The 21,956-nt window shown below is 44.0% G+C and overlaps 1 protein-coding gene across 2 annotated transcripts; it reads left to right on the forward strand.

Annotated features, from left to right (window-relative positions):
• Positions 1–491: 491 nt before the first annotated feature.
• On the forward strand, positions 492–20,442 carry EEF1AKMT1 (EEF1A lysine methyltransferase 1). Of its 2 annotated transcripts, none has more exons than XM_006267736.4 (6): positions 492–599; positions 3,888–4,009; positions 5,330–5,486; positions 6,303–6,385; positions 13,843–14,123; positions 15,919–20,442. In XM_006267736.4, exons 3-6 carry the CDS (start codon positions 5,337–5,339, stop codon positions 16,044–16,046), a joined length of 642 nt encoding a protein of 213 aa, XP_006267798.1. In that variant the 5' UTR covers positions 492–599; positions 3,888–4,009; positions 5,330–5,336; the 3' UTR covers positions 16,047–20,442. The 2 variants fall into 2 exon arrangements, with proteins under 2 accessions (XP_006267798.1, XP_019337511.1); XM_019481966.2 differs by lacking the exon at positions 492–599 and adding an exon at positions 630–650.
• Positions 20,443–21,956: the final 1,514 nt, after the last annotated feature.

Raw genomic sequence — 21,956 nt, forward strand, 5'->3', positions numbered from 1 at the left:
TCCTCTTTACTTTATATTGCTCACTGTGAACTGCCAGGGAGGGAGCGGGAATGGGGTCCTTCGAGTTGAAACATTTTTGTGTTTCAAGGCAAGGTGTCGTAAGGAAGTCCAGGAGTGAGGGAAGGCTCAGAGGGACTAGGACTTCGCTGCATCACTTGGCCGCTTCAACAATTACAGTCGCTTGATCACTCTTATTGTTATCGGTCCTATATTTTACAGGGTTTGAGATTATCGTGCAAACATGATAGTTATCGTACACTTAGCAACAGTGGGGCTAGGGCCGAGCCCTGCAAACGCGCTCGACCTGGGAGCCTTAACCCCCAACGCCGCGCGGGCTCCGCTGGCGGTGTCCTGCGTGAGGACCACGCTCCCGCCAGCGCCGGCTGCAGCGTCTCCTCCCGCGCTCAGCTCGCACTGGGGGCGGGCACGGGGAAGGGGCAGCGGCGGCAGCCAATGGCTGAGCAGCTCGCAGCCCTGTTAGGTTCCAAGGGGGCGAGGCTGGCCCAACCCCAGCACAGCGGGCGGCAGCTGCCAGCAGGGGGCGGCGGAGGCGGCGCAGGGCTCCTTCTTCCCACCCGCCTCACAGGCCGCGGCCGCTGGTGAGTGAGCCGCGGGGACGCGAGCCCCGAGTGGCGGCGGCGGCTGCTGAGGTGGGGGAGGGGCCGCGGGGCCCAGGCTCGTTGGGAGGGTTTTGCCCCCACTCCCCGTTTGCAGTGACGTCACGCCGCGGGGGCCCCTGGGAGGCGGCGGTGTCGCGCGGCCCCGGTGCCCGGGCGGAGGTCCGCGCGGGGTCAGCGGCGGGGCAGCCCCGAGGGCGGGCGGGGCGCGCGGAGCCGCCCGGGGGGGATGGTGCCCTGGGCGAGCGGGTGCTTTGGGGCGTCCCACGTCAGTGGCCTGTCGGATGCGGAGCGGCCTGGTGCCGGCCCAGGCTGAGCTGGGCACCGCTCTCCTGCGGGGTGGGGGGGGCGCTGCTGGCTCGTGCTTGTGTTAATAGCGGTCAGTGCAGCACTGGCTGGTTAGCAGGTGGGGTCTCATGCCATGCGTCTTCTCCAGACCCTTCCTGGGGTGGTCGTCATGCCTGGTCAGGGTGGTACCTCCTGTCTGAGGCATCTTACGCTTCTCTCTGTCTTCAGAACTGTATAGCCTGAGAGCTAAGTCCATCCGCCACAGTGAAAACTACTTTGCCACTGCTGCAACTTAAAGCAATAAAATGCTCTTTAGTGTGCCATTTGTATAATTGTAGCCTATTCTCAACTATATATTTGCCCTCCCTGCCCCCCTTTTGTTCTTTTGCTAACCAAGCATATATCCACACTTCATATGGGTAACATAGTTAAGGGCTTAGGCAGATGTTACATGTGACCTTCCCTATTTTAGTGCAACATACAGCATCTAGCTACGTGTTCACGCTGTTTGTCACAATGCGGGTAGGACTGAAGTGGTGTCACAGGCTTGGTAGGTAGCACTGGTCTCCATCTACAGCAGCTGTCTCTGGTATCATCAGGCTACCTGCCAGCCCTGTGAAGTTCCTTGTTTGCAAGCAGCCCAAGACTGGCCAGGGTTCCCCATGAACCCTTTAAAGCTCATGATTTGGAGCCTGTGACCATGCACCCCTGCAGCACCACCTCCTGTCGTAGGTTGCCTGCCACTCAGGAACGTGGGCTGTTGGCTGGAGTCTCTGGCTCTCCCACCTTCATTCAAGCAGCCCAGGGCATAAACCCCATCAGGTATGCTGCTGAGAAGCAGAGACATGCCTGCCAAAAAGGTAGGCCACTTTGGGACTAGAGTATACCTACCAAAAATAAATCTAGTCTTGGATGGATCCATTACTTACCTGGGTTATTTGTTCCAATGTTTATTCACCCTCATTGTTACATTTTTGCCTTATTTCTAATTTAAGTTGTTTTGCTGTTGACTTCCAACCATTGGTCTTGTTATGGCTTAGATTAAAGAATTTCTTAGTACCTGATATTTTCTCCAGCTTTATGTTACCTTTGAGATTAATGCTCAAGGAATTATCCTTTGCTTTTAGGTCAGCTAAGCAAAAGGTTCGCACTCTTCTTATGTCTCCTTTATGCGAATTCTTGCATAGAGAAGTGTGTGCTTCCTCTGCTTTCATGTCTGCTCTTGTCCACTCCACAGGTCTTTGCTTAGATTATTCCTGATTCCAAAAGCAAAGTTTTTTGAAACCTGTTTCTCTTTGTTCAGAATAATATTGAAGAGACATTCAGAAACTATTAAATATGAAATTGTCTGTATGGCCAGTTGTTGTTTTGGCTTCTAATATGTGTCTCTGGTGATGTCATAGTTATTCTGGACCCACAAAATATTCACTGTAGATAAAATTGGTTAAATTCAAAACCCAAAGAAATAGTATCTGTGCAGACTTACATTACTGTACTGTTTATGATCATTTTCTTAGGCATTTATGACACAACACTTAACAGCCATTCTAAGAACAACATTAGTCTTTAGAAGATATACAGGTACTCCTCACTTAACGTCATCCTGGTTAACATTGTTTTGTTATTACGTCGCTGATCTATTAGAGAACATACTCATTTAAAGTCGCACAATGTTTGGTTATAACATTTGGCCACCGCCTGCTAGTAGGAAACTACTGTGTCATTATTGGATTCACTTAACATCATTTTGCTTCAAGTCACATTTTTCAAGAACATAACTAGGACATTGAGGGAGGAGTAGCTGTATTTGTATTGGGGCAGCTCAATTGTAGAATTTTCCACTTGCATGAAAGTGATGAGACAGGTGGGTCTTTAGGTTCCAGAGTACCAGTTGCAGTGGTTTAACCGTTAAGCCCTATGGGTGCTTATAGACCTGCTCCGGGAGTAGGAGGGAGGTGCCTTAGAGTGGCTCCGAGAGCTGCTTTAATTAAAGCGCCCAGGGGGGTCACATTTAGCAGCATCCCCATGCTGAAAAATGGCAGTAAGGCGCTTTAACTAAAGCTGGTCAAACTAAAGTGCACCCACCACCATTTTTCCGTGTGGGGATGCTGATACATATGATGCTGGAGGGAGCTTGTGTATGTGTATGTGTGTGAGAGAGTGAGTGAGCATGTGTACACCCAGCCTCAACAGCTCACCAAAACTTGTGGCACTCCAGCCCAAATAATTGCCTACCCCTGTGCTATGCATTGGCTGAATGCATGACATGTTGCAATTTATGGTGTGATTAACATGTTAATCCTGACATAAATGTAATGTCTGCCAGAGCTCTATTTGTAAAGAGGAAAAAGAGCAAGCTACTCTGTGGACCTTATACTACTGGTTAGTTTAAAAAAAAAACAAAACAAAAAACCCCCCCAGCAAAGCAGTTATACATTCTTAGATTATATTTGGTCACATTTCTATATTTGGTCACATGACCACATTTGGTCACATCAGTACTGTACAGCTATTCCTTGCTTAACATTGTAGTTATGTTCTTGTAAAATGTGACTTGAAGTGAAATGATGTTAAAGTGAATCCACTTACGTCACAGTAGTTACCTACTAGCAGGCGACGGCGAAACAGCGTTATAACTGAACATTGCACCACTTTAAACAAGTATGTTTTCTAATAGATCGGTGATGTAATAATGAAACAACATTAACCGGGACGACGTTACAGGAGTACCTGTATAAGACATATATATACTAGTCATGCTTGTGTGTAGTTTGTGTTAAGTTCCTTCTACCCAGAGAGGAGGATCTGTACCACAGTTTGTAGTCTTGTTGTTAAGTACTTGCGTATATAATCATGTTATTAATTAATACTGCACTGTTTTGTTCAGTTGTTATATCAGAAGACATTTCTGGTGGGGGGGGAACTTTTATTAGTCTAGTAATTAAGAGTTTAATTGTTTCTTTTACCTGTTTTTCCTACTAGATGGCACTGTCTTCTGTGAGAGGAAAAGATCATTTTTCACTGTCACTAGTTCACTGATTCTCAACTGAGTGGCCACCAGAGTATTTTGAGGGTGCTGAACCACCCAGTTCTTGTATAAGGAGGTAAATGCTCTCCTTTCTTCTCCAACATTTTGTGGTACCTGCAGCTGCCTGTAAAGACTACCACAACTGCTGCCCTCCCCCCAGCCCAAAGGAGCCCCTATGCCAGCTGCTTCCAGCAGCACATTCTGCTGCAGACAGGCAGACAGACATGGGGATGGGGCTATGCCTTGCACCTGAACACATCCCCTCTGTTTTCCCCACGCTCCTTGGGCTGGCGGGAGAAGCCATGGAGGTGGTCACTGGCATATGAGACCAGTCCCAGCAGTGGAGGCCTGCCCTTGCTCCCTTGGGTACAGACCTGGGAGGGGAGAGGGAGTACTGGAAAAGGGCAGACAGTGGAAATAGTAGGTCATGGCAAGGTTGGGTCTTGCTTCCAGCACTCGTATGTGGCACCAGCTAGATGGGTGGTTCTCAGCCTTTTTAGCCCCAAGGCACCCCTCCATATCTGAATTTAGATTATAGCTCAGTAATCCTGAAGCAGGGTGCCATGAAATTCAGACAAGTTATGGAGGGTGCCTTGAGGCCATCGAGATAGAGAACCACTGCTCTAGTTCATCCCTTAGATATCACAAATGCCTTGAACTTCACAGAGAGTAATGAATAGAGTCAAGGGAAGCAGACCAACGTGATGTAACTCAGTTGAGATTTTTGATGTTGTTTATAAACAAGCCAGGCCTTCTCAGTTTATGACCAATGTGTCTTTTATTTCATCTACACTCTTGTTCATATATGTGTATGCAGATTATACAGATTTCTAGCCAAGCACTGGCATCTGGGAAGACATCTCCAGAGCCTCCTACTTGCTTTGCTTTAGTTTATGGAGGACTTCTCAGCATTCAGGGAAATCTTTATGTAATGTGAAAGTTATCATGAGATGAGTGGGAGGCTTACTCAAGGACAGAAATTATGTGACCCTAACTGTTCCTTTACCACACCCCTGCATTAACTAGTTAATTATTTAGAGGCACTTGCATCATTTTTAGGTGGGAAGGATAGAGCAGCATGTAATCTTCCATGAAAAGTGTAACAAAGACTTATAAACTAGAAGCTGATAGAAATAGAATATGAGGGGTTAGGGGTTGTGAGGTCTAAGAACAGTGCTGTGGTAAGAAGTGCAGCCAGCTTCCACTGCTCAGTTCAGTGTCCCCTCTTAGAATGAAAGAGAACGATGCTTTCTCTTGTTGGTTCCTAGCTGTGAGGCTTATCAGTGTTCTAGGTAGCAGGTATGTCAGCATTTGTTTAATTTTGAGTGAATGGGCCTTTATTAAATACTGCTGTCATTAAAAAGTTTGACCTAATATTAAATGCTTTTCATTAAAGCTGGAAAATGGGTGACGATGATGATGATATCCCTCAGCTTTCATCCCATACTCTAGCTGCCCTGCAGGAGTTTTATATAGAACAACAGCAGAGAGAGAGCATGAAGACCTCTGAAGATTTTAATCAATATTCTGTTGGCTCAGTTGAGGAGGACTGGGTAAGAAACAACTTCAGAAAATGAAGTGTATTAGTAATAGTGACCAGTTAGAGAGGAGCAGTAATATAGGAAAAGGGATGGAGACATGGAAACAGTACATTTCCAGGAGAGGGGGAAATCTAATCTTATAATTTCCACATCATGCATGTCAGCATCACAGGGTTGTCCTCACTTGTCAGTGAAGCTGGCTGCAATTTTTTTTTGTCCCATTTAGGCACTAATTGACATTGATGGTGGCAGGGGAGATGCCTAGAGAAAAGTAGCTGCCCTTTTTTAAAGTTTAATTCCAGATGGGTTGATTTCAGCTACTGTAGTACAGCATTTACTAAACTGTGGCACACAGCTCACCTGGGGAGGTGCAGAAGGTGGGAGAAGCAAAGCCAAGATAGCAGCAGGAGGTGGAGGGGAGCGGTGAGGAGCAGCGGCCAATGGTGGTGAAGAGAAGTGGTGATGAAGTAAGGGGGAGCCCAAGAGTGGTTGACTTCATTCTGGTAGAACGTAGCCTCCAAAAGTTAGGGAAATGCTGCTGTAGTAGACAATGGGTGGGGAACATGTAAGTGTAACCTAATCAGTGTCTGTCACGTCCAAACACATTTTATTGAGGAAATAAGGGTGCTGTCAGGAAAGAAATCTGTTTTTCAGATCAGTAAGAGTTATTGAGAATTGCAGGAGTGACATTTATGAACTAAAAGGTTGCTTTGGATTTTTGATTTTCTTGAAACAGTCTGACAGGTTAACAAAAGCTAATTGTTGTACACAGCAGTGAGAAGGATCTCTACTGTTAATAACTGTGATTTTTTTTTCCCCTCTCCCCAGCAACTGAGCCAGTTTTGGTACAATGATGAGACTGCATCATGCCTGGCTAATGAAGCTGTTTTGGCAGCTGGAAAAGGTGGCAGGTGGGTTTTAATGATAATTTTATAAAACAACAGGATTGCTTTTACTAAAAATATTCTCAGTATAGCACTTTCTATCATCTTATTTCTATGCATACATTATCTCTTGGGCAATAAGAAGTATTAATAGTCAGTCTAGTGGTTAAACAGAACTAGGAGTCAGGAGAGCTGGACTTTACTTCTGGCTCTGAGTGTTTTAATTGTGGAACACTAAGCCATTCATTCATCAATATCAGCTTTAGTCACCTTATCTGTAAGTGCTGATAATACGTAACATATTGACTTCATAGAATGTTAAATGGCTTAATTCATTTATGTGTATAAAGAGTATTATGGTCCTTTGGTGGATGTGATATTTAAATGCTTAACATTATTTTATTAACAGTTCTAACACTACCACATGTGGTGGTGTTATATATAGCTTAAAATAAAAACAAAAATATTAGTCGGATACACACATGTGTACATACAAGCCTGTAGGGAGAAAATAGGTAGTCCAAAATAGAAATTGAGATATGGATAGCAAGGGACATAGAAGACAATAAAAGTACTTCTACAAGTATGTTAGAAATGAAGTCCAAGGAAAGTATTGATCCCTTACTGAATGGGGAGGGAAATGTAGTAAGGGATGATGTGTGGAGGAGGCTGACTAGTTAAATGCATTTTTATTTGTTTTTACAAAAAAAGATCTGGTTTCAGTAGACAGGCACAGTTAGCAGTAAGAATAAGGCAGAAGATAATCAGCCTAGAGAAAGAACAGGTTAGAGACTACTTAGAGAAACTGGAGGATTTAAGTCATCAAGGCTGGATGAGAGTCATCTGAAAGTACTCAGGGAATTGACTGAGGTATTTACAGAACCATTGCCTGTTATTTCTGACAACTCATGAAAGACAAATGAGGTCCCAGATGACTAGAAAGGGGCAAATATAATGTTCATATTTGTAAAAGGGAATAAAGAAGACTCTGTGAATTACTGGCCCATCAGTCTGACCTTGATACCTAGAAAAATACGGGAGCATATCTTCTAGAATCTGTTTCTAAGCAGATAAGGACAATGATAATGTAATGTTAAGAGCAAGTCATGCATAACTGGATTTCCTTCTTCGACAAGATGATGGGATTTGTTGATCGGTGGGGGGAGCCTCCAGCCTAGGAAGTGTAGCAGGGCAGGGTGGCATGGCTCAGGGAAGCCTGCCTCTAAGGGGTAGGAGTGCTCAACTGAGTGTATGGTGTAGTGGTGCTGGGGAGCTGCCCACCTGAATGATGCTGGGGGAGCTTGCAGTCGGTGGGGAGGAGGGTAGGGGCTGTGATTGCTGCTGGTGTGGCCCTGGTGGCATTCAACCCTACTGGTCCAGCCCCTGCTGTGTGAGATCCCCAGCTGCTAAGGAGTTGGATATCTCTGACTTGGAGGATAGAAATGAGTGCACACAGGAGGCTTAGAGTTTCAAAGGGGGTGAAGGGAGACCAGTAACTGTTACACTGTAACAGTGTCATTGGCTATAGTGATACAACAGGTAGCAAAACTGCTCTCACTTTTTAACCCTGCTTTGTACATAATTAAAGTTAGGGTGATTTAGCTCACTTGTATAGCTTGTGTACAGGTAGTAGAGTGTAACAGCTGCTGTGTGCTGGTGGTGAGGTACACATTGGAGGATGGGATTAGGTCTCAAATTACTTAAATACCCTGAGGAAATGGTCTGAAGGAGAGAGGCTGATATTCAGTCCGGACAAGTGCAAAGTTCTGCACTTACAACGAAACATTTGAATGCACAAATACAAATTGGGGAATGACTGGCTAGGCTTCAGTTCTGCAGAAAAGAATCTGGTGATCATAGTGGACTACCAGCTGATTTAGAGTCAACAGTGTGCTTGTTGCAAAAATGACTAAGAACTTACTGGGATGTTTTAACAGGAGTGTCATGGGAAGTGCTTCTTCCACTCTGTTCAGCACTGGTAAGACCTCTCCAGGAGTGCTGTGTCCGGTTCTGGGCACAACACTTCAAGAAATACATGGACTAATCAGAAAGAGTCCAGTATAGAGCAACAAAAATGATTATAGGTGTCACAACCCAAAGTTGTGATTTGTTGTTTGTATGTGCTTCGGCAACGCTAAATTATGTTCCCGCCTAAATTACAGTTTCCTTGCACAGTAGAGTTCTCTACTGCGGGAGAGAACTCTGGTGCAACGGGGGATTTCCCGCCTATTTGCAGCTTCTTTGCATGGTGCATTTCTTTTGCATCTCAGAGATGCACGGTGCAAAGGAGTTCCTGCCATTTGTATTTAGATTCGCACCACATTATTGGCCGGTTCTAAATGTAGGCACACGTGGCGGCTAGCTATTGGCTTGCTAGCCGTACAAAAGGCTTGGGTAGTTTCCGCCCAAGTCAGAGAGAGAGGAAAACTGGAGAGAGAACTCGCCAGGAGGAGGAGACTTCACGCTGTGTGAAGATCTCCAAGCGTTGTGGACCCTTGCGGACCCAACGTGCCTCTCTTAAACAGGCAACAGAGGTCTAAACAGCCTCTGGCCTCTCCCCGTCGCCGAGCGCAATCCTAGACGTATCCCTATCCTTTGAACCCAATTTTCGAACCCACGGAGTCTTAACAGCTCCTGGGCCAGGGAACTGAACCCAATTTTCGAACCCACGGAGTCTTAACAGCTCCGGGGGACCTGGGAACCGAACCGAACCCACGGAGCTTCAGCAACTTCGTGAGGAAAGAATTGCTGAATTACTAAACCACTCCGGGGTCAAAGAACTGAGTTTGTCAGAGTCCTCCAACGAGGACTCAAGCGGAGCTGCACCTGGAAAGCTGTCTAGCCTACACCGCGACCATCTTGGGTGTAAGTAAATAATCTTTTCAATCAACCACTACGCCTCCGTGACTAATTCTAGCTCATGCGTACCAAACCGCCCCGCGGTTTTCTCCAGCCCCGCGTGCCCGGGCTGCTGGCCACAGTCCGCGTGCGCAAAGACGGGCCCGGCTTGCACATGGCGATGAGGATGGGATCAGGAGAAGACACGCTAGAGCTAGAATTGGTTAGGAACTGCCCTTGGCGCAATAACCAATGCCAGGTGAAAAGCTTTGTGGAACTGGAGGCGCATATCACTTACCACCAGGCGGGCAGAACGGGTGAAAGATTTGTGAGCGGACGCCTGTCGCTGAAGGGAGAAGAGGGAGTCTCCGAAGACGGAGCCCCGAGAGAGAGGGAAGTGTTTTTGCTCCCCGCGGCGTTCTGGTGTATAATGAGAGACGAGCAGGTCCTGTTCAGGCCCCTCGATACTGTGTCCCTTGCCGGACCCAACCCGGCAGGCGAAACGAACCCGACTTTCACCTGGGAGTGTGCCCGATGCCGACGATATGGTCGGGAGAGTGAAGAACCAGAGTCAATCTGCCAGTTCCCTCCTCTCGTGGCGGCTAGATTAAGGGGTTGCAAGCTACCATCCGAGCTCCACGAAGACATGGAGAAGGAGCGAACTGCAGATGAGAGGGTGGCCCCGTGGTACAACAAGGGGGGAGAAAGTAGTGCAACTTTTCGTACTATAATGAATCTAATGCAAAAGAACTTAAGTTTCAAAACCCAGCTGCAGATGGCAATCCGAGCAGTCAAAGAAGCGGCTGAGAAAAAGGAGCCTGAAATGCCAGTTCAAGATGGTGCCGAGCAAGAGGGAGACCGTGTGGAAGAACCGGAAAAGAAGGGTGGAGCTTCTGAAGAACCCGCGAGAGTTCGGTCAGCGACTCCGCCCATCGACGCAGCGTCGTCGCCAGCAACCCCACCTAGCGAAGCAGTGACGTCCCTGCCGACCACGCCTTCCTGCCGACGAAAGAGAGAGTCAAGCGGAGGAGTGCATCCGCCCCTCCTGCCTGAAGCAATAACAGCAGCAGTGACTCCAGCGGCAGCAGTTCAGCCTATAACAGCATCAGCTCCCGAAGGAGCAGCTTATTCTACAACAACAACTAACCGAGTTGCTACCACCTATTATGCTCGCACCAGAACTGAGTTGCAGGATTTATGTAGAGCATCAAGAATTCAACCTGAAGAGACTCTAGCTGTATGGTTAGGACGTTTAGTCATAGAACGTGGATCCGACCTGCTGAATCAAGAAGAAGCAAGCTTCCTAGTCAGACAAGCTTCGTGGAGTAGAGGACATGTCACTGACATCGACATGATAACAGTTAATACTCAGTGGCCTATTCCACTGCCAGCGCTTGTTGCAGGACTAATTAGTCAGAAAGCCCACATATGGCATGCAGGACGGCCAGAATATACCGGCGCAGAGCATCTCATGCTGGCAGTCATCGGTGTCTCGTACTGTGCTTGGAACCTGAGAGCATGTGTGCTGGGACTGACATCACTCCAGCGAATAAGACCATGGCCTCACTGTCACTTGTGAGATCCTGGAACCGTTCCACTAACCTCTCACAGTTTAGATAGTTGCCTCGAGATTTATGGGCAAAAGAACATCGTCGTCCTTCGGATTCTGCTCAGTCCAATGGTAAACCAACCCGTGAGTAATCTTCTTTGTCAGTTGCCACGACTGCATATCCTGATGGAGCCAAGGTTGTCTCTTGATCGGGACTGTTGACACCCAACCGGACCTCAAGGCACCAGATGTCGTGGATCCGATCTTCCACCATTGCCACCGAGAACCCTAGAGGAGCGATACATGTTTGGATTTCTCCTACAGCATTCCGGACTCAACAAGCGGCAGCTTCGGATTTTAGGAGACGCGGGCCAATGGCAATTGGCTTATGAGTTAGGTTTTCGTTATTTAGAAGAGCCAGATGATGAATCCTCAACGATTTCATCCAATTGAGCCATGGAAATTGTTTAAATTTATTGAATAAGATCATTAATCTATTTTTTGAGAGTTTTCTGTTTACAGATCCGAGATTCAGAGCACGTGGCGAGGAGGAGCCCTGAGAGGGATGACATCACCGAAAGAAGTGAGGGCCTAACGTACGACTCTGCCATGATGCCAACTGAAGCCCTGATCGTGCAATTTTGTTATGAATCAGATTATGTGTTTGTGTTGATTATTGTTTCTTGATTGTTATGTAACTTAATCCCAGGGCAGCGAATTTTATGTTTGTTTATTTGTTTGTTCGCTTGTCTGCTCGTTTGACGACTCACGACAAGGTTCTAGATTGCTAGAAGAGTATGGCATAATTTAGCTATGCTCTCAGCAAGGGGGGATGTCACAACCCAAAATTGTGATTTGTTGTTTGTATGTGCTTCGGCAACACTAAATTATGTTCCCGCCTAAATTACAGTTTCCTTGCACGGTAGAGTTCTCTACTGCGGGAGAGAACTCTGGTGCAATGGGGGATTTCCCGCCAATTTGCAGCTTCTTTGCATGGTGCATTTCTTTTGCATCTCAGAGATGCACGGTGCAAAGGAGTTCCTGCCATTTGTATTTAGATTCGCGCCACGTTATTGGCCGGTTCTAAATGTAGGCACATGTGGCGGCTAGCTATTGGCTTGCTAGCCGTACAAAAGGCTTGGGTAGTTTCCGCCCAAGTTGGAGAGAGAGGAAAACTGGAGAGAGACAGAACTCGCCAGAAGGAGGAGACTTCACGCTGTGTGAAGATCTCCAAGCGTTGTGGACCCTTGCGGACCCAATGCGCCTCTCTTAAACAGGCAACAGAGGTCTAAACAGCCTCTGGCCTCTCCCCATCGCCGAGCGCAATCCTAGACATATCCCTATCCTTTGAACCCAATTTTCGAACCCACGGAGTCTTAACAGCTCCTGGGCCAGGGAACCGAACCTAATTTTCGAACCCACGGAGTCTTAACAGCTCTGGGGGACCTGGGAACCGAACCGAACCCACAGAGCTTCAGCAACTTCATGAGGAAAGAATTGCCGAACCCGCGGAGCCTAAACCACTCCGGGGTCAAAGAACCGAGTTTGTCAGAGTCCTCCAATGAGGACTCAAGCGGAGCTGCACCTGGAAAGCTGTCCAGCCTACACCGCGACCATCTTGGGTGTAAGTAAATAATCTTTTCAATCAACCACTACGCCTCTGTGACTAATTCTAGCTCGCGCGTACCAAACCGTCCCGCGGTTTTCTCCAGCCCCGCGTGCCCGGGCTGCTGGCCACAGTCCGCGTGCGCAAAGACAGGCCCGGCTTGCCCCTGTCCCGCACAAGAGGTAAAAAAAAAATGGAGAAGACCGAGGAGGATTAGTTAAGTCTTCAATACAAAGAGAGTGTGAAGAGGATGGTAGATTCTTCTGTCTGCAGGGGACAGGATGAGAAGTAACAGCTATAATTTGCAACGAGAGCAATTTAATAGTAGAAAGAACTTTCTAACTGTGAGGGAAGATTGGACTAGAATACTGGGGTAGAATACTGGAAACTCTCGCAGAAAGTTTTTATGTGTAGGCTGGACAAACACTTGGCTGGGGTGGTTTAGATAGGGATGATTTTGCCTTGAGCAAGAGGTTGGACTAGATGATTTTTCTGTGTTTTCTTCCACCCTATTTTTCTATGATCTATACAAAATCGTAGAATAGGGAGTGCACACTTGCTAAATTTACAGGTGACCCCAAGCTGGTGTCCAGTGTGTGTGTCTTAAAGCTTAATATCATGCTTAAATATAAATATATGAAAATTCTACTTTTAGGAGTGAGTGCAGGGGAGAGAGGTTTGTATGGATTGCTTTCTGCTGAAAATTAAAAAAAAAAAAAAAAAGGTCTAATTTTTTTTTTATATGTGTATGGATAGTTCTGGTTTTCTGTATGATTTAGGTTTTAACAGCATGATTTAGCTTTTTTGTTTCACTCCTATGCCTGTTTTGTAGACTAATATTAAAGTCATCTTGATTGTTATACTTTTTTTTCCAAAGAGGAGTTTTTGTTTTAGTTCTGTTTTGCCATGAAACAAGATCTTACAGAGTTTAACACAACTATGTATTAACTAATCTGCGTTTCATCAAATTTCTCTAAAACTAGCGTGGTGTCACCAATATTTGTGCTGTTTTTGATTCTCTCTCTTTGATAGTACTCTTACAATTAGCATGATATTGCTTATTATTAACTTTTGAAAACTGCATGTAAGTTGTGTCATTTTCAATATCAAGAAGCAAGCTTGATATCTACTAATGGACAACAGCTTCTGCTGAAATCAATTAATCATTAATGGCTTTTATATCGAGTTGGCTTTTTGAGGAGCAGGGATTGGACCACAAAAATAAGGTATAAGGAGTAGAAATCCAAGTAAAAGATGAGGACCAAAATACACTATTCAAACACTCCAAAAATTTGAGCGGCTAGGAAATTTGAAAGGTTTTTTATCTTTATTATATATCTGACTCCAAATCCCCTATTTGAATTTTGGTGTGGTGGGAATCTGTGTTGTGGTTTCATCCCAATTCTTATATGCTCTGTTTATTTCTTTGTTTATCTGTCCCTTTAAAAAGAAATATTCTGACATATTTGTTCTCTGGTTGTTCCTTTTCAGGATAGCGTGCGTTAGTGCACCAAGTGTTTATCAGAAACTAAAAGAACAACATGGCAAAGATTTTTCAGTGTGTATCCTGGAGTATGACAAAAGATTTTCTGTATATGGAGAGGAATTTATCTTCTATGACTATAGTAATCCTTTGAATTTACCTGAAAATGTCCTGCCACACAGTTTTGACATAGTAATAGCAGATCCACCCTATCTGTCTAAGGAGTGCCTTAGTAAAACAGCGGAGACCATCAAATACTTAACAAAAGGAAAGGTTCTGCTTTGTACAGGTATGGTCCCTGTGTCTTTTGAGAAAATACAAATATCTTAAAATTGATATTTCTCTAAACTTCCTTCATTGTTTGTGTGAAGCTAATACTATATTTGTCTAGTGGGAGTAATTTCTCACCGTGGCCATTAACTTTTCAGAACTTTCTGGGTTTTTTAATGTAAACAATTTATCTGAACATCAGGTGTATTTGAAGCTGCTTGGAAGAATTCTGAGAATTGATTTTTGTCAGAATTGTCAATTCATCTAAATGGAACCATTTTTACAAGGAGAGTTCGGTGTCAGCAGGATTTTGACAGAGCCCAGGCAAGGGTCTATTGGAAATCTGTTCATAGAATCATATAAAATTAGGGTTAGAAGGGACCTCGGGAGTTTAGTTTCTTGCCTGCTCACTCACCTGGCTCCTCAGAAGTTTTCTATCTCTTGACCTCCCAGGTTTCCAGAGTTGTGCTAGGCTACCATTCAGACCCAGGCAGCCCTTCCCTTCCACGCAGAATTCTAGTTTTGAATTGGAAAAGGGCAAGCCTATTAACTGCATCATTCTTAGTTCTACTAAATGTTAGTAAAGTGTTTTGAGGCCATTTGAGGAAGAAACCGTGTTCTTCCAATCTCATACTAATTCTTTTAAATTCAGGCAGTCGAAGTTTGTTTATGCTAACTGGATAGTAAAGAAACATTTTTAAATGTATCCATGCTCACTTGGTAGAAATGGAGGATGCTGGCACTCTTAGGAACTTCCTTTAGAAACTATCTTACAGCTGCTAGCTGATGTTTTAAGGTGTCAGATAAATCTGCTTGGTTAGCCCAAAATGATAGCAGGAGGGAGTGATTACTAGACCGTAGTCACTGTGTCTGGTCTGTGATGAAGGACTTTTTTAGCAAAGACTTTTTCTAAAAGAACAAACTTTTAGGATTTTCCTGATGTGAACAGTAAGGTCATCCTCTCTTGTTAATTGATAGCTGCAACCGCTGTCGTGTAAATCAGTCTATAGAGATTTTGCCATGGCTTTAAAAACTTCAGCCCCCATGCAGCAAAACTGAACAGTGAAAATTAAACTATATGGGGCATAGCTGAGCAGTGCTATAGGGTAGTAGCTGTATCTATGAGTACTGCTTCTCACCCTAAACTCTTTACATCTGCTTTATTTCAAATGCCACAAAATGGTGCTCTGGCCATGTTATGATAGCGTTCTAGTGTACTTCCGACTTCCAACTGAGTAGCTTCAAGTATTGCATTCTTGAGTCCAGTTGATGTCGTTACCATGATGGTCCATCTCCAACTAGGCAAAGGGCAACTGCATAGTTGGAGCAGACCTAGACAAGCTTTTGGGTATCAAGGGTACCATGATACCTGAAAGCTTCTGTGCATCTGTTGGACCATGCAGTTGGTCCAATAAAAGATATCACCAACAAGAATTCTTGTCTCGCACATTTTAGGGTTTCTTCATTCAACATGTGGTAGTACAGTATGTGGCACCTGTGTTTGTCTTGGCTTAGGCTCTTTTAACTTGAATTTGGGAGGTCAAACGAGTTCTGCCCAGCCCCAAAACAGTAGATTGAAGAAATTGTTCTTGAGTCCTGGAGTCCTGCATGAGTTTGTTCCTTCTTTCTCTCTCCTGATGATTTTAAGTGATCTGCAACCCTTTCTGCAGCCCAGGCATGGTTGCTGCGCCGTGGGGCTTTAGAAAGATGAGAAGGAAATTAAAAAATAAGGGATCCTGGAAAAGCTGTTTAAAAGAGGGAAAAAATAGTTCTGTTGACCTTTTCTCATCAAACCATAATTCTTTCTGCTTCAGGTGCCATCATGGAGGAGCATGCAGCAAGGCTTCTTGGTGTGAAGATGTGCAAATTCATTCCAAAACATACTCGAAACTTAGCCAATGAATTTCGATGTTATGTGAATTATGATTCTGGACTAGACTGATTCAACTGTTTGGAGTGTACAGAAGAAAAGTATCAAGTATTTTTCAATCAAGCTCATTTTTACTTTTCTTGGTGATGTTTGCGTTCTTCATTGCTTTATTAAAGGTGCCACACCAAGTAATGGTTTCTGAGCTAGCTGTAGTCAATGAATTGTGACAGCCTCTGTCATCTGCAAACGATTTTTCACCCTACGTTATAAATGGATGGGGTTTGGATGGCTCAAGTGACTTGTTAATGGGAGTTTTTCTGTTAGAACTGGAATCATGCCTGGTAGCCTCTACAGTGCGAGAGCTATTGGGCCTTGCTAACTGAGTTGACAGCAGTCCAGTTTCTTGTGTGGAGATGCCTGCCTGTCTCAGAAATTGCCAACACCGTTTGTGTTAGCTAGTGGTCTCAGTAGCCAGCCAAATTAATTAACTTTTCACCCGTAGGTGTGGTTTGTCCATAACAGGACTGGGAGCAGTCTGTATTGCACGTGTTCTGTGTCCCATATGTGTCAGTTTTGTCAACTTTCTTGAATCCTATTATATTGTGGGGGGGAAATAGTTGTTATGGATCAACGATTTAAAAAATTGGAGAGGCATTTTCAGAAGTTGAACTAGCTACATAGACTTTCACCTTCAAATTAATTTGCACGTAAGGAAAAGTATTTTGATATTTGCAGCTATTGATTTTCATGGAAATGTGTTCATTTTGACATATCAGCAAAAGCTCGTCATTAGTTAGTTCTTGATTGTTGTTTTTTTTCCACCTTACCATGGATCCACGCTTCCTTTCTGATTTATTAACTGTTCCAGCCAGAAATTCTGGCCATGGGGCTCTGTGTGGTGGTCTGCAGTTTGCCAGGCCATGGCTGCTTCTGGTCCGCAGTTTGCCGGGCCATGGTATAAAAAGGTTGGGAACTGCTGTACTAGGGTATAATAGACTCTATTGACAAAATTGTACTATGGAATTGACAAACATGAGATTTAATTTTTGGGGTTCTGGCTGTTCTACCAAGTGAGGAATGTTTTGATGAAATATTTGTTATAAATAGAAATTTTTGGTCATTTGGAGGACATGAGAAGCCAATTTTATCTGACTCTTTGGTGAGACTATTGCTTTATTTTGGGTGAAAGCTAGTACAAAAATCACAAAGCACTCAATAGTTCATCAGCTGTGAATGTACATATGTTTTTGTGCATGCACACACATTTATATTTTATAAATAGGAACGTAAATGAAGCAATACTGAAAGAACTGCCAAGGCTACAAATTCAGACACTCGGAAGTTACGATTATGGTTGGCAGTGCAACCTTAATTCATCTCCCCTTGTGTATTTGCATTGTAATAGGTCTCAGTTGCATGCAGACTCCTTGTCTCAATAGTGCTACAAGAAAAAAACTGTTCCTATAGCAATGCCCAATTTAATTGTTACCTTGAGCACCTCCAGATTACTTATAAAACCTGCCCATATTAGTCATATATCTGCCCATATATTAGAGTTAGATACCAAATCTTAGTCTTTGGTACTTCTTGTGTGACAGTAATGATAGGCCCAACCTTGGTACACAGCCTTAGTTACAGTGTTGGTAAAAGAGAATTTTAGTCAAATAATTTGGGGGTAGGGAAGAAGTTAATAAACATTCCAACAATCATTTTAATGTTTAAAAAGTGATATTATAATAGTAATAATGGTTGAGTGCCTCTTAGGCCTGCCCCATTCTGATCAGGTGACTCCCCCAGCTACCCACAAGTGTTTTCTAATTAGGCTTGCTGCCTGGCTTCCAGTGCAGCCTTCTGCTGCTGGTCTAGGGACTGCAGCACGGTCCCTGCTACCCCAAGCAGGTCTCTGCCCTTCTGAACTATGCAAAGTAACCTACTGCAGTCAGCCTCTTTCTTTCCCTCTGGTTTAACATTTCCCTTGTAGTTAGCTCAGCCTGCTATTGTTTTCTCCTCAGGTAACAGCCTTCTGGTTTTCTGTTACACCCTTACTTTCCTCTTTTTTAAAAGATCTTCCCACTTGCAGAGCCCTGCCTCTCTCTACCATCAGAGGAAACCCCTCATTTTTCACCTGCTGCTTCCACCACCCTCTGCACCCAGTGCCTGAACATTTGGCATTGGTTGTTTTCGTCTGCCCTCCTTCCATTGTCACTTTGTGTCCAGAGGTGTGGTTGAAAACATGCATAGCTAGATGGTAGGCAGCCTGCAGCCACAGCCCACTAGGAGACTCGGAGTTCCTGCACGGATCTACCTCTTGGTTCAGAAACTGCCCTGGCCACAGTGCATGCTGCTGGGCAGGATCCTCCAAGACATTCCAGAGCCCAGGTGATGTCCAGCTGGTGTTCAGTTACTTTCCAGGGGGTTAAGTTCTTACTTTTATGTGAACAGAATTGTGCAATTTAAGAGAGTAAAACAGAACATTAAGTACATATGCCTTGGCACAAATCTCTACCTTGTTCATAGCAGACTTATTTATATTTATTGTCTCCACAATCTCTAGCACACCAAGCAAACAGAGACAATGGAGTGTTTAGTGGCTCACTGTAATCTTGGCCTTAGAAAAATATCTGACTACTTCTCCTTTAACTGGGACAGGTCCTTGTGGCAGAAGCAATGTGATAACACTGTAAGTTAGAATCTTAGGAAACTAGGGCTGGATTGAACCTCAGGAGATCAGGCCCTTGCTTAAGGCAGGATCATCCCTATCTAACACATCCTAGACAAGTGTTTGTCTAACAATCTTAAAAGCTTAACGAGCAGCCCTCGCTCACAACTACCAGGCTCAATTCCCCAAATCTCAGGTACTTGCTGCCAGTGGCAGCATCTGGAACATAAGTACATTCACAGCTGATTCACAGCCAAAATAGCTGTCAATGGATGTGAGCCTCTCCCTCAAATCGATCACCTCCAGAGACCAGGTACTCTGCACACACTTCACATAGCCTGGGTATGAAATGGGTCATGGTGCTGTGTTCCATAAGCCACTGCTCCAAATGCCTAGTTGGTGCTGGGCCACTGCCTTCTTTTCCCAGTCTGGTTCCTGTATGTGAGTTTGGGCTGTTCAATCCTAGTGGCAGGTGCCACTGTATACATATAATAAAGTTAGCTGCTGCAACCACCCAACTCAACCCTGATTGGTTAGCCAACTGTAGCAGTGATGCTGTTGCCTAATCCTTCAGATGTCTGTAGACATCTAGCAGCTTTCTGAGCCCGTACCGCAAATGACGTTTGGGGGTTGGAGGGGGAGTGAATCCACATATTTGCATCAGTATAGAACAGCCTATACTATTTATTCAAGATCACCTTAAAGCAATGATTGGGTAACAAAATTAGCGTCCTAAGGTGTTCTCAGTCTTGCTTTCAAGAACTCAGTTTTCCAGGCTATCATAAGTATTACTATGGAGAAAAGAAAATCTTTACCAAGTACCACATTTTCTTGCATACAACATGCTCCCCGCCCCTGCCCAATAAAACATGCACCTTTTTTGGCAAGCAGAATGGAGAAATGATGAGTTTGTTGACCGCATGATAAAATTAAGTCCTCCTGGAAATGTAGCATGTCCAAGAAGTGTGGTATCAGGAACTTCCTGGTATGGCAGACACAGGATGCCACAGTTCCTAGACACTTTGTTCCCAGGATTTAACTCTTACCATGTAAGGTTAAGCACTGAGACTGCTGCAAGGGCAGTAGCAAGACTCTTAGTTCTTTACTGTAAGTACTTTATGTAAGTTCCTGCAAGTAAAGTATTGTCTCTGTATCACAAGCCTCATTAAGATAATATCAACAGCTCACTTGCTGCTTTGGGCATATGCTACTGCTCAGCCAATGACTAGTTATGAGGGTTAACACAAGACTGCTCCTTCCTATTGCTGAGCAGCCCCAAGTGGCAGCTCCATGGCTTGGCAGCTGCATGGCATGCAAAGTGTGTCCAGGCTTCCTAGTTTTCCAGCGAAGAAAATAGCTTCCCTGCTTAAAACACATACCCCATTTTTTTGTCCGAATTTTGGGGGAAAATGTCTGTGTTGTATGTGAGAAAACATGGTATATCTGTATTTTGAGGCTCTTAATGTCTTCCAGTGACAACCTCAGGGAATGAAAAGATTTTCCTGGCACAACAGGAAGCTTCTCAGATCAGCTTCAGCTGCCATAAAGTTTCAACTTTGAGTTGTTTGCCTTTATTGGACCTGGATTGGGTTCAGTGAAACATTTCGTGTCTGCCTTGTGTCAACATTTTGTAAGCCTTGAAGTAATTCCAATGAATTCCCCTTCATGCAAATCAAACGCTGGGCTGCAGCAGTGGTAACCTGAGGATTAGGAACTGGACTATGTCACATCGCAGTTGATGTCAGAGTGATATAAGTCTGTAATGTTAGTGATCGTTTTCAAAAAATAATAAATTCCTCTTTCATTCAAGATCTAAATTCCATTCACAGCAATGAAATCTCAAGAATTGTTACTATGCACCTAAGGGGTACTATGAGGATTAATTAATGTGTCCAGTGCATGGAAGATATGAAGTGCTCTTCTGTTGTTTCACTAATAGCAAACAATTGCTCATTCTGAAATAGCAGCAATGGCTGTAAAAATCAGGCACATACTTTAAAAAAAAAACTTTAAAGAATCCACCATCCTCCTGTTTGAGTAATTTGCTGGCTAAGCTAGTGTGTTTCCCGATCCAGTTTTCTAAGTTAATGTTCTATATGAGGTTGCTTGTAACCAGAGGAAGCTTTCTACACCTGTTAGCATATAAAAACAAAGAGGCCTCCAACATATTAATCTATTGATCCATTGAGCTTTTGGGCTGATCTAATACTTTCCTCTAAGCTGTCCAATTCCCAAAGCTTTCAAATGTAAGCCAAGGTATGTGGTGGTGGTCTTGTTTTAAATTGGCTGAGCAGATCATGTTTACCATATCTGGTCTTCCTTCAGCCTGTTGAGTCCCAGAAGATCTCAAGAATATGCTCTTGTGACGTGAAACTTCTAAAATTGATTCCATGGCTTGTGCAGGGGACTGGAGAGTTGCTTAATAGGTAGTCGCAACATTTCAGCAACTTAAAACACAGCATGTTTGCTGAGATATTATTAAATAAATAGATTCACTTTCTTCCATGTTATTCAAATAGGCATGTTGGGTTTTTCTGGTGGGAGAGTGGGGTTTAAACATTTGAAATCCTCGGCCCAAAGAGAGTCCGAACAAAAGGATATCTGTGGTGAAATTTGGCTCATTACCTTGTGAACCAGGTATGTCGATGAGTTCCTACACCTAAACAACTTTTAGTTATTTATTAAATACTCTTCTTTGTTTTTCAATGTAGTAACTGCGGAGAATGTACTTTGGATAGGGCTGAGCCTATAGGTTCAGTTTTGTTCTCACTGAAGAAAGCAATGCCAAAAAGACTAATGAGAGAATAACTGCAGCTGTGTATCTTGCACAAACTAAGGCAGTGCCTACTGAAGAAACAAGTATCTTTTCATGCTGAGGTATCACTTAAAGAACATAAGGAAAATCCCAAAACACCTTTTACTTACTGGTCATCAGAGATCCTGGTTTTTTCTGATAAAAAAATCCCCAATTTTTGGATTAAGAAAGTAACCCAAAATCCATATTTTTCCATGTTTAAAATGAAACCCCACTAATATATATCTATATTTATATATTTATATAGATATATATTAGTGGGGTTTCATTTTAATTATGGAAAAATGTACATTTTGGGTAACTTTTCAAAGGTTGCACATGCAGCTGGGCTACAACATGCCACTACAGGATGTCACACATTCAAAATTAAGTGCAATGCAAACACAAACCAGCTACAAAGATGTTCCCCATTAAATGGAACATTAAATGAGGAACATCATTATGGTTGGTTTAGCATTTCATCACATCTTAAATACCTTACACGTATGGCATGTTTCCCTTCATTGGG

The sequence above is a fragment of the Alligator mississippiensis genome, chromosome 1 (genome assembly GCF_030867095.1).
Source record: "Alligator mississippiensis isolate rAllMis1 chromosome 1, rAllMis1, whole genome shotgun sequence".
Taxonomy (NCBI): domain Eukaryota; kingdom Metazoa; phylum Chordata; order Crocodylia; family Alligatoridae; genus Alligator; species Alligator mississippiensis.